This window comes from Canis lupus, chromosome 27 (genome assembly GCF_011100685.1).
Source record: "Canis lupus familiaris isolate Mischka breed German Shepherd chromosome 27, alternate assembly UU_Cfam_GSD_1.0, whole genome shotgun sequence".
Lineage (NCBI taxonomy): Eukaryota > Metazoa > Chordata > Mammalia > Carnivora > Canidae > Canis > Canis lupus.
Window position 1 is genome coordinate 1,313,546 of NC_049248.1, and position 12,523 is coordinate 1,326,068.

The 12,523-nt window shown below is 39.6% G+C and overlaps 1 protein-coding gene across 39 annotated transcripts in view; it reads right to left on the reverse strand.

The window, feature by feature from the left end:
- Positions 1-12,523, reverse strand: part of CACNA1C (calcium voltage-gated channel subunit alpha1 C) — a 747,770-nt gene that overhangs the window by 25,946 nt on the left and 709,301 nt on the right. For all 39 annotated transcript variants that reach the window (XM_038576272.1, XM_038576273.1, XM_038576274.1 and 36 more), the window contains 4 exons: positions 10,112-10,277; positions 9,410-9,537; positions 8,715-8,811; positions 6,715-6,817 (listed from right to left, as the gene is read on the reverse strand). In XM_038576272.1, coding sequence (XP_038432200.1) covers positions 6,715-6,817; positions 8,715-8,811; positions 9,410-9,537; positions 10,112-10,277 — 494 coding nt within the window. The remainder of the gene's footprint in view (positions 1-6,714; positions 6,818-8,714; positions 8,812-9,409; positions 9,538-10,111; positions 10,278-12,523) is intronic.

Genomic DNA, 12,523 nt, shown 5'->3' on the forward strand with positions numbered 1-12,523 from the left:
ATATATATATATATATATATATATATATATATATAAAATGGAAATATATATATGTAAAACAACTTCTTTATTTATCTGTTGATGGACATCTGGGCTCTTTCCATATTTTGGCCATTGTAGACATTGTTGCTATAAACATTGTGGTGCATATGCCCCTTCAAATCACTATGTTTGTGTCCTTTGGATAAATACTCAGTAGTGCAATTGCTGGGTCATAGGGTAGCTCTATTTTTAACTTCTTGAGGAACCTCCATACTGTTTTCCCGAGTGGCTGCACCAGCTTGTATTCCCACTAACAGCGTAAGGGGGCTCCCCATCCTCTGGATCCTCACCAACATCTGTTGTTTCCTGAATTGTTCATGTTAGTCATTCTGACTGATGTGAGGTGGTATTTCATTGTGGTTTTGATTTGTACTTCTCTGATGATGAGTGATGTGCACTTTTTCATGTGTCTGTTGGCCATGTATAGTTCTTCTTCGGAGAAATGACTGCTCATGTCTTCTGCCCATTTCTTGACTGGATTTTTAAATTTTTGGTTATAGAGTTTGATAAGTTCTTTATAGGTTTTGGATACTAGCCCTTTCTCTGATATGTCATTTGCAAATATCTTCTTCCATTCTGTAGGCTGCCTTTTAGTTTTGTTGATTGTTTCCCTTTTGTTTGTGCAAAAGCTTTTTATCTTGATGATGTTCCAATAGCTCATTTTTGCTTTTGTTTCTCTTGCCTTTGGAGATGTGTCTAGCAAGAAGTTGCTGTGGATGGGGTCACAGAGGTTGCAGCCAGTGTTCTTCTCTGGGATTTTGATGGATTCCTGTCTCACATTTAGGTCTTTCATCTATTATGAGTTTATTTTTATGTATGGTGTAAGAAAGTAGTCCAGTTTCATTCTTCTGCATGTGGCTGTCCAGTTTTCTCAGCACCACTTGTTAAAGAGATGGTCTTTTTTCCACTGGATATTCTTTCATTCTTTGTCGAAGATTAGCTGACCATAGAGTTGAGGGTCCATTTCTGGGTTCTCTCCTGTTCCATTGATCTATGTGTCTGTTTTTGTGCCAATACCATACTGTCTTGATGATCACACCTCTGTAATACAGCTTGAAGTCTGGAATTGTGATACCTCCAGCTTTGGTTTTCTTTTTCAACATTCCTTTTGCTATTTGGGGTCTTTTCTGGTTCCATACAAATTTTACGATTGTTTGTTCCAGCTCTTTGAAAAATGTTGAAGGGGCATTTTGATAGTGATTGCATTGAATATGTAGATTGTTTTGGTAGCATAGACATTTAAATAATATCTGTTCTTCCAATCCATGAGCATAGAATGTTTTTCCATTTCTTTATTTTTTCCTCAATTTCTTTCATAAGTACTGTTTAGTCTTCAGAGTATGGATCCTTTACCTCTTTGAGTAGGTTTATTCCTAGGTATATGGTTTTGGGTGCAACTGTAAAAGGGATAGATTCCTTGGTTTCTCTTTCTTCTGCTTCATTATTAGTGTATAGAAATGCAACTGATTTCTGTGCATTGATTTTATATCCTGCCACTTTGCTGAATACCTGTAACAGTTCTAGCAATTTTTAGGTGGAGTCTTTGGGGTTTTCTACATAGAGTATCAAGTCACCTGCTAAGAGTGAAAATTTGGCTTCTTTGCCAATTTGGATGCCTTTTATTTCTTTTTGTTGTCTGATTGATGAAGCTAGGATTTCCTGTACCATGTTGAACAACAATAGTGAGAGTGGACATCCCTGATGTGTTCCTGACCTTAGGAAAAAAGATCTAAGTTTTCCTCTTTGAGAATATTTGCTGTGGGTTTTTAATATATGGCTTTTATGATATTGAGGTATGTTCCCTCTATCCCTACACTACAGAATTTTTATCAAGAAAGGATGCTGTATTTTGTCAAATGCTTTTTCTGAATCTATTCAAAAGATCATATGGTTCTTGTCCTTCCTTTTATTTTATTTTATTTTTTTCCTTCCTTTTATTAATGCGTTGTGTCACATTGACTGATTTGTGGATGTTGAACTACTTTTGCAGCCCAGGAATACATCTCTCTTGGTTTTGGTGAGTAATCCTTTTAATGTACTGTTAGATACTATTAGCTAGGATCTTCGTGAGAATTTTTGCATCCATGTTCATCAGGGACATTGGTTTGTAATTTTTTTTTTTTTTGGTGGGGGCTTTGTCTGATTTTGGGATCAAGGTAATGCTGGCCTCATAGAATGAGTTTGGAAATTGTCCTTCCATTTCTATTTTTTTTTGAAACGGCTTCAGAATAATAGGTATTAGTTCTTTTTAAAATGGTTTTTAGAATTCTGCTGAGAAGCCATCTGGCCCTGGACTTTTGTTTGTTTGGGAGGTTTCTGATTACTGATTTAATTTCTTTGCTGGTTATGGGCTTGTTAAGGTTTTCTATTTCTTCCTGTTTCAGTTTTGGTAGTTTTTATGTTTCTAGGAATACATCTACTTCTTCCAGATTCCCTAATTTGTTGGCATATAATTGCTCATAATATTATTTTATAATTGTTTGTATTTCTTAAGTGTTGGTTGTGATCTCTCCTCTTTCATTTATGTTTTTATTTGGGTCCTTTCTCTCTCTTTTTAAAAAAAATAAGTCTTGCTAGGATTTATCAATTTTCTTAATTTCTAGTTTTGTTGATATGTTCTATAGTTTTTCAAAATCTCTATATCATTGATTTCTGCCGTAATCTTTATTATTTATCTTCTTTTGCTGGATTTAGGCTTTGTTTGCTGTTCTTTTCCAGCTCCTTTTGGTGTAAGGTTAGGTTGTGTATTTGAGACCTTTCCTGTTTCTTGAGAAAGGCTTGTATTGCTGTATACTTCCCTCTTAGGACTCCCTTTGCTGCATCCCAAAGCTTCTGAATTGTTGTGTTTTCATTTTCATTTGTTTCCATGTATTTTTAAAAAAAATTTTCCTTTAATTTCTTGGTTGACTCATTCGTTCTTTAGTAGGATGCTCTTTAACCTCCATGTATTTGTCTTCTCTCCAAATTTTTTAAAAAGATTTTATTTATTTATTTATGAGAGACAGAGATAGAGAGAGAGAGAGGCAGAGACACAGGAAGAGGGAGAAGCAGGCTCCTTGCAGGGAGCGCAACGTGGGACTCAATTCCAGGTCCCCAGGACCACGCCCTGGGCCAAAGGCAGTGCTAAACGACTGAGCCACCCGGGCTGCCCCCTTCCAATTTTTTTCTTGTGATTGAGTTCAAATTTTAAAGCATCATGGTCTGAAAATATACATGGTATAATCTCAATCTTTTGGTACCAGTTAAGACCTGATTTGTGACCCAGTATGTGATCTCTTCTGAAGAATGTTCCATGTGCACTCAAGAAGAATGTGAGTACTTTGCTTTAGTGTGAAATATTCTGAATATATATACGAAGTCCACCTGGTCCAGTGTGTCATTCAAAGCCCTTGATTCTTTGTTGATCTGCTTAGATTATCTATCCATTGCTGTGAGTATGGTGTTAAAGTCCCTTACTATTATTGTATTATTATCAATGTGTTTCTTTAATTTTGTTATTAATTGATTTATATAATTGCTCCCAAGTTAGGAGCATAAATATTTACCATTCTTAGTTTTTTTTTTTTTTTTGTTAGAGAGATCCTTTTATTATAGTAGAGTGTCCTTCTTCATCTCTTATTACAGTCTTTGGTTTAAAATCTAGTTTGTCTGATATAAAGATTGCTACTCTAGTTTTCTTTTGATGTCTATTAGCATGATAAATGGTTCTCCACCCTCTCACTTTCAATCTGGAGGTGTCTTTGAGTCTAGAATGAGTCACTTATAGATAGCATATTGATAGGTCTTGTTTCTTTTTTTTTTCAATCTAATCTGATGCCCTGTATCTTTTGATTGGAGCATTTAGTCCATTTACACTCAGAGTAAGTACTGAAAGATCTGAGTTTTAGTGCCATTTACCTGTAAAGTTGTTGTTTCTGTAGACTGTCTCTGTTCCTTTCTGGTCTTTGTTACTTTTGGGCTCTCTATTCATTCAGAGGATCCCTTTCAATATTTCTTGCAGGGCTGGTTTAGTATTCACTAATACTAAATGCTTCAGCTTTTGTTTGTCCTAGAAACTCTTGATCTCTCCTTCTATTCTGAATGATAGCCTTGCTGAATAAACTATTATTTGTTGCATTTTTTCCCCATTTAGCACAATGAATATATCATGCCAGTCCTTTCTGGCTTGCCAGGTCTCTGTGGACAGGTCTGCTGCCAACCTTATGTTTATACTCTTGTAGGTTAAGAACCTTCTGTCCTGAGCTGCTTTCAAGACTTTCTCTTTATCTCTTAAGTTTGCAAGCTTCATTATTTATTATATGTCGAGGTGTTGATCTATTTTTATTGATTTTGAGGGGGGTTTTCTGTGCCTCCTGGACTCATGCTTGTTTCTTTCCCCAGATTAGGGAAGTTAAAATTATTCTCATTTTTAAAAATTCTTTTTTCTTTTTGGGGTTCTGACTGAGTGATTTCCACTGTTCTGTCTTCCAGATTGCTGATCCATTCTTCTGTATCATCTAATCTGCTGTTGATTCCTAGTGTATTTTTCAATTCAATTATTGTATTCTTCAGCTCTGTAATTCCTGTTTGGTACTTTCTTATATTTTCTAACTTTTTGTTGTAGGTCTTACTGTGTTCCTCCATTCTTCTCCTGAGTTTGGTGAGCATCTTCATGACCATTACTTTGAACTCTACTTTGCCTGGTAAGTGACCTATCTCTATTTTGTCAGGGTTTTTTCCCCCTGGGGTTTTATCTTGTTCTTTCATTTAGAACCTATTCTTCTGTATCCTCATTTTGTTTGACTTTCAAGGTTAGTCTCTACAACTTAGGTGGAATAGTCACCTCTCTCAATCTTAAGGGGTAGCCTTATGTAGTAATGTCCCCTGTGTACATTGCATATGCCTGGAAGTTTTGGCTGGCTGGCTGGCTGGCTGGAGCTGAAGCCAGCATGGTGTGGGGGAGTCCAGGGGTACACTATACCTGGACAACCCTGATGGGGTTGGCTGGAGCTGGAGCAGGCACTGGCTAGAAGTTCTAGGGGTGCACTGAGACCAGAAGCCACGTTGGTGGGGTGGTTGGAGCTGGGCGGGCATGGATGGAGAGCTATCTGGGGGTTAGCTGGTATGGGCCAAGGGCCTGGGGCTCGCTGGAGTAACCCTGGCAGGCCAACCAGAGTGCCTGGGCCCTGCTCCCATCTGCACTATCAAGGTGGAAGGGAATGTAAACAATGGTGCTTATTGGGACCTTCAACCTGGAGAGAGTTCCAGTAGTTCCCCTTCCCTTGCCATTTAGTGGATGTGAGTGGATTTCATTCATTTATAGTCTTATTGCCCTTTAAGCCACTATTTTTCTGGTGTCCCAGGGTGGGTGAGTCTGGGTTTATGGCCAGTGCTATCTTTTCTCACTGCAAATTATCACACTGGTTCGGGGTGTGAGAGGGGTGTTTTCCCATGGTTACCATGTTTTCATCTTTCCTGCTATTCCTCTGTGTGGCCCCTCTAATCTTTGTTGTATAGAAGTTGTTCAATCAGCTCTCAGTTCTTCAGGATGAATTGCTCCATATGTGGGTGTAGATTTGGTGTGTTCTTGGGAGGAGGTGAGTTCAGAGTCTTCCTATGCCAGCGTCTTGGACCGTCTCCTTCGGCTTTTGTTTCTCCTTAGTTCAGCAACGTAACTTGAACTATTTTTAGTTTTTTTAAAGATTAGCTCATTTTTAAAAACATGTATCTTGCTGGTCTGGTTCTTGTTTTCCTTCATTTTAGATGTTTCTGTTATTTTCTGGAAGGATTTAACTGAGAAAAGGCACTTACTTCTCTGATGGATTATTTTTCCACACATCGGTATCTTTCTTATTTTACAAACAAAGAAGCTGAAGTAAAGAGAGAATAAATGACTTATCACATTTTAAACAAGCTTCAACAGCTGAATCTGAGGCAGGTGGTCTTTTGACCACACTCTACAAAACACTGTAATAAGCTAGAAGCTCTTGGAGAACAATCATATCTTCTTAGGTACATTCTTTATACCTTTTTCCACAGAGTGGTTCAGAAATAATTATCTGTTATAGGACAGCAGATTATCCCAGTCAAGGCTGCTGCTAGCCCATAGGGTATCTTTGTGCAAAGCAGAAGTCATCCTTTCAGGTAAACACAGCCTTGAGGGAGCATGGTCCAACTAGCAGGGCACAAATGAAATTTTAAACCCACACCTGTTGGCTGGCCGAACACCTTGATGCAGACACAGCCTGTACAATAGTATGTGATGACCCTGACCATCGTCACCATTTGCCAATATGACCCCTTTCTGACAGTTAAAACAAAGTTAAGCATTTGAGAGACCCACACAGTCAGTAAAATTCCATTTATATGGGGCTTAGCTCTGCTTTACGTAACATTCATCACTGTTTTAATTCTAAAGCTTTGACTTCAAGATATCACCTCGAATAATTTCTAGACATTAATGGAAGGCTAGAATTAAAAATAAATAAGCTAGAGACCAGAAGGCCATTCAAAGACCAAAGGAAACATGAGTAAGCTAGGCCTCTTCAACATCCCTGGATGTAAAGATTATCACTGAACCACTCCTCTGATCCTACACAGAATGGGAAGATCATGGGAGCACTTTGCAAGCTGTTTGGTTAGTCTTCTTGATTTTCTGAGTGGCTCTCCCAGTGACCCTCAGATGATGCTTACCTTCTGTTTTGATCCTCAGGGCTGTCCGGACCAGGGCAAACAGGGTGGCATTGAACATGACCGTCCCATCACTGTTCAGAGGCATGTTCATGGAGACTAGACGCTGGAGGGGAAGTGGAGACAAAGCTGGTGATTACAGCAAACAGTTCTCAAAGGACCCACAGAACCACAATGGCAGGAGAATGCTGGGATGGAGCCTTGAAACTTGTGTGCATGTGTCAGAAGCAGGCAGGGGTTTGAGGCATGGGTCACTAAAATGTATTTAAAACCTATTCTGGGGAGGATGTCAGCTCTGCCACAAATCTCAGCTCTTCCACACAGAGTGAGGGAGGAATAATATTTGTTCTTATTACATCATTGCTTCCACAAAAGGATGTTTAGCCCACCCAAACCTCTCCTTAGTTCAAATGTCTACTCAGGCATATGGGTGTGCTCTCTACTGGCAACAAAGAACAGCTGCATGCCAGGCACTTGCTGAGAGCCCACCTGCCAGCCAGCATTCATCCAAAGCCCTGGTAAGACAGTATCATAAGAATACTGTCATATCATAAGGATAAGACAGTAATGGTAGGTTTGCATGCAGGAGACAGTAATGGCAGGTTTGCATGCAGGATGCAGTGCATCCTCTTTTCTGTATACTGAAAAATATACCTCTGCATCAAGCTGGGCCAAAAGCTTGTTGACTGGTTAGGATTGGATTGCCCTTTTCCATCCTTTCTCACCACCCTAAATTGCTGCCATTGATAGTGCCCTGGTGTGGGACCCTCAATGCACACCAGAGTAATTATGAGAAAGAGCACCATGAAAGTCATTCTGACGTTTGCTCTCAAGATGTGGTCAAAGATGTTACTTATTAGATCACATGGTGTCCTCCTGTTAATCATAGTGCCAAGAGGAGTTATAATTTTCCTGACTGAATGGATCTTCTTGTCTCTCACAGACATTGTGAATTATGGTGCGGTCACTGGGAAGCTGAACATCCAGTTGCTAGCTGTCCAGGCCCATCTGGAGGCCATGATGGATGCACTATCACCTCATGCAGGACACACTTGTCCCTGCTTTTTTTTTCCATTGTGCTTTGACTTTCCATTTGTGCTTTTTCCCCCTCATATCTTCTATAACCTTGGAAATCTTCTAAAATCTTTTTTGGAACAAAGTGGAGATATAAATGAGAAAAAACTGAGTAAAACAAAGCACAATTCAATTTTCCATTTTCCACGAATGGATTATCCACAGTTGAATTTTTGTATCTGTGCTTCTATACAGCTCTCTGACCTCACTTTCCCCAACCCCTTTCAGCTCATTGTTATTCCAACAGGGATTACAGAATGGTGGAAATGGGAATTAAAATAAGAGGGAATAGAGGAGGAATAATACTCTCCAGCAACTGTAGGGCTATCTGGCTGGGATTACTGTGAGGTAAGGGAGGTGCCTGGGCACACAATTTAAGGGAGTGCTCACTCTCAGGATCATGTGAGGACCACACGAGCAAGAGTTGGGTCTAAAGAGTCTAGGATGCTTGTCTTTTACTTTTATGGGGTCATGGACTCGCTTAGAAATCTGATGAACATGACAGATCCTCTCTCTGGTATAATTTGTGAGTGTTTCAGGGATTTTGTACACAGTTTTAGGGCTTTTGAGGTCCCTGAAGCTGAAGCATGGACTCTTTAATAGCCCTCTGATCCCAGTAAGAGAACTCCTAATCCATCCATCCTTGGCTGGACGTCTTCCAGGATGCCTAGGTGGTACAGACTGATGGGACTGCACATGTGGCTCACTGGGTCAAGAGGCATTCACTTCAGTTTTCCTTTATACAATCTGAGGACTTACTGTTGGAAGGAACCTTAAAATATAATCTGGTTCAAGCTCATTTCTTTAATACATAAGTATTGTCTTCATTCCCTTAAAGGATCAATGGCCTGACCACGGTCACAAGACAAATAGGCTTCTTCCCTCCCTTGTTTTCTCTTTTTCTCCCGTGAACCCAGGTCATCTCTTACTTTGCAAGCCACACGGTGAGGGCACAGCTTCCCAAAACCCAGTGGGGGCTGAATCCGCCGGAGCAGTGTCACTACATCTAGGTGTTTGATTCGACCCCTAAAAGAGAGAGGAGAGGAGAGAAAGATCCATCAGAGGGCCATGGTCTCAGCGAGCAGCCCAGGACGTATGTACCAGGCTCTCCATAGCTGTTGCCCTATTGGTCAAACTCGGTACAGAGTTGCAGAATTGCATGGTAAAACCCCAAAACCAGTATATACATGTTTAGATTTTGATGAGCAATTTTCCACCAGGGCCGTGTTCAAGAAAGGGACTTTGAGTAGTGCAATTAGACTCTCACATATACTTGCTGCTGCAATCTAACCATGTGACCAAGAGGCATTTATTAACTGTTAATCAAATGTGATTGTATCCTTGAATCCGAGGTGAGAATAGAGTTGAGATCTACTTGACTCTAAACATTTTCACTTGAATACTTACTAGGATTTCCCATCCTTCTGTTCAACTGAAAATAGTTACATTCTTGACTTAGCCAAAGATGCTTGGCCTGTTATTGCTGGACCTTGACTCTTGATCCTGGGGTCTGGTGTTGTTCAGTGTTTCTAACTGGTCCACCCAATGCTAACCTGTGTTGAACCTCTTCTATAGGTATGGTCCTCTGGGCTTTGGAAATCAGTGTTTCCCTCTAGGAACTTACTTGGCTTCAGGATCATACTCTGCCCAGATTCTTTTAAATTCATCCAGATGATGGGGACCAAGAATTGACCAGTCCCTTGTCAGGTAGTCAAAGTTATCCATGATGACAGCTACAAAGAGGTTAATGATCTGCAGAGAACAGAGATATGATGAGTTTCTTGCCACCTGAATCCATTTTTCCAGCTGGTGCCATGCATGGTAGAAGCCACATTTCTAAAGACCAGCTATATTCATCATTTAAAACACCAGCCCCTGGAACTTGGGTCTCTTTGGTATGAATCTGACACAGCTCTCCTCAGAATGATGTGGAATGAACCCCACATGTGGGCTGGACAGCTTCCCTCATACTAAACTGCTGGGCAGTTTGTCCCCTAAGGACGGGGGCAGCTTTCTCCACCACTCTTCCTCACACTGCTCATCAAAGTGTCAAAAACATATGGGTTGCCTCTAGGCCTCTACACACATCCCTTTCTGTCCCCTGGGACAATGCCACCATGACAAGAGCCAAGAATGCATAAGAAAGATGCTGGTTGGGCTCACTCTGGCCCAGGGCTTTGTGTCCTTGTCTACTGATTGGACATTGCTACTAACTGAGTCTTTCCAAGTCTGTTTCTCTGACTGCAAGATGCAGAGATAGAGGGTGTAGGCTGCCTTGAACTGCATACTCATGACATGTGGGCTGTTCAGTCCCACCTCAGCTTACCAGGAAGGCACAGAGCATGTAGAAGCTGATGAAGTAGAAGACTGCGAAGCTGCTGCCACAGGGTGTTTCACCTTCTGTGCTGTTGCTGGGCTCCGACTCGGGGGCACACTTCTTTCCTGGCATGCAGGCCAGCATGATGTCCTGCCATGCCTCCCCTGTGGCACACCTAGGGGAGAGCAGTGAGAGGGTCTACCACCCGTGGGGCCCATCTCATATCTCTGGATCTTTCCCTCACCCCTTGCCCCATCCTCCTTTCCCAGAGGGAACTTCTAAATTGAATTTGGTGTTTATCATTCCCTGAATGCTCTGGTACATTCACTAAATATGAAAATACATGGCATCGTTTTGAATGTTTTAAAACTTTCCATAAATGGTAACAAACTATCTGTTCTGAAAAATCCCTCTGTTTGTAATTCATGTTAAGTTTTGGAGATTTTCCCATTAGCCTCTAGTTCCTCCATCTTAATGGCCAGATAGCAGTATATTCTATGTATATACCATTTTTAAAAACCTGCCATCTTGTTAAAGGTTCCTCTTTTTCTTTTCTCTTTTGCTATTACAAAGAACCCTGCAATCAACATGCAGGTCCATGCCTTGGATATCTGCTTAGAAAGTGGAATTGCCAGGTGAAGCCGACATGTCTTCACTTTCACTTGGTATTGCTGATTCTCCAAGGGTTTGTGCAATTTATGTTCTGGTCGTCACTGTGGGACAAATGCCATTGCTCTGCAGACCTATCAACTTTTTTCCAGTTTTACTGAGGTATATGGTGAATAAAATTGTAAGATATTTAAAGTGTCCATCATGACAATTTGAGTTGTGGAGGGATTCTTCCCACCTAGTTAACAGATCCTCAGACCTTCCTTATCTTAGAGCTGGAAGTGTGTGCCCTTCTACCAACTTCTCCCTATCCCCACTGCATCCAGCTCCTGGCAATTCCTTTTCTACTTTCTGATTCAATGAGTTTAGACTTGTCAACTCTTTGTATTAGTTAATCTTAAAAAATGTTGCTCATATGATGGATGTGAAATTATATTTCATTGCTGTCTTAATTTAGGTTTAAATGATTAATAGGTTAAGAATTTTTATCTTCTGTGAACTGCATTTTCATATTTTTGTCTGTTTGTCTCATGGGTTATTTGTCTTCTTGTTCATTGTGAGTTTTAAAATATATTTTTTCTATTAATACTTTGTGAGTTACATGTGTAGTAAGTACTTTCTTCCAACCTATGGCTTGTCTACAGCCTTATTTACAGTGAAGCTTATTTATTTTGAATGTATATTTTATTTTAAGATTTATCTATTTATTTTAGAGAGAGAGAGAGAGAGTGAGCGAGCTGGGGGAGGGGTAAAGGGAGAGAGAGAATCTCAAGCAGACTTCCCACTGAGTAGGGAGCCCAACAGGGGGCTCCATCCTATGACCCTGAGATCATGACCTGAGCTGAAATCAAGAATTGGACATTTAACTAACTGAGGCATGCAGGTGCCCCTGATTGATCTAACTTTTAAATTTCACTGCTTTTTGCCATCTTGTTTAAAGAAGTCTTTCCTTAGTCTCGGTGATAAAGATATTCTCCTATATGTTCTAAAACTTCTAAGATTTTGTTTTATATAATAACCCATTAATCTGAAATTTGTTTTTGTGTTCAATATAAGGTAGAAATATGCTTTATCTTTTCCTGTTTAGATAACCAATGTTCTTAATACAATTTATTGAATAGTTCATCTTTATCTACTGATTTGGAATATCTCTTCTGACATAAATTATATTTCCTATAGATGTGTGAGTCTCATGATAGCCTTTTCATTCTCTTCTGTAGGTTTGTCTATGTTGGTACCAATGGACCACATTGTCTTAATCACTATAGTTCTATATTAAGTCTTGCTCTCTTATAAACAGTGGGTCCTTCCAGCTTATTGTTTTTCAAAATTGTCTTGGCTATTCATTTTCCTTTTTTCTTATACAGATACATTAGAATCAGCTCATGTTAGATGAATAATCTCACTGTGAGTCTTATTGGAATGGCATAGATTAACTTGGAGAATATGATATTTTTGTAACATTATGTCTCCCAGACATGAACATGGCACATCTCTCCATTTAGTTAGGCCTTATTAATGTCTTTTAAGAAATTTTTATAATTCCCCCATGTATATATTTTTTAGATTATTTCTAGGTATCTTACTTAAACAAAATGTTGCTATTATAAGCAGTACACTCAAGAAGCTATATTTCCTGTAAAGGCATACAATTGACTTTATATATAGAAGTTTGCTGAATTCTCATAGCTCTACAGTTTCTCTTGTGTAGTTTACATAGGCAATTAATTTTTTAAAAAGGGTTTATTTTCTTTTTCATGTAGTAAAATACACATAACAAAATTTACCATCTTAACTATTTTTAAGTATTTA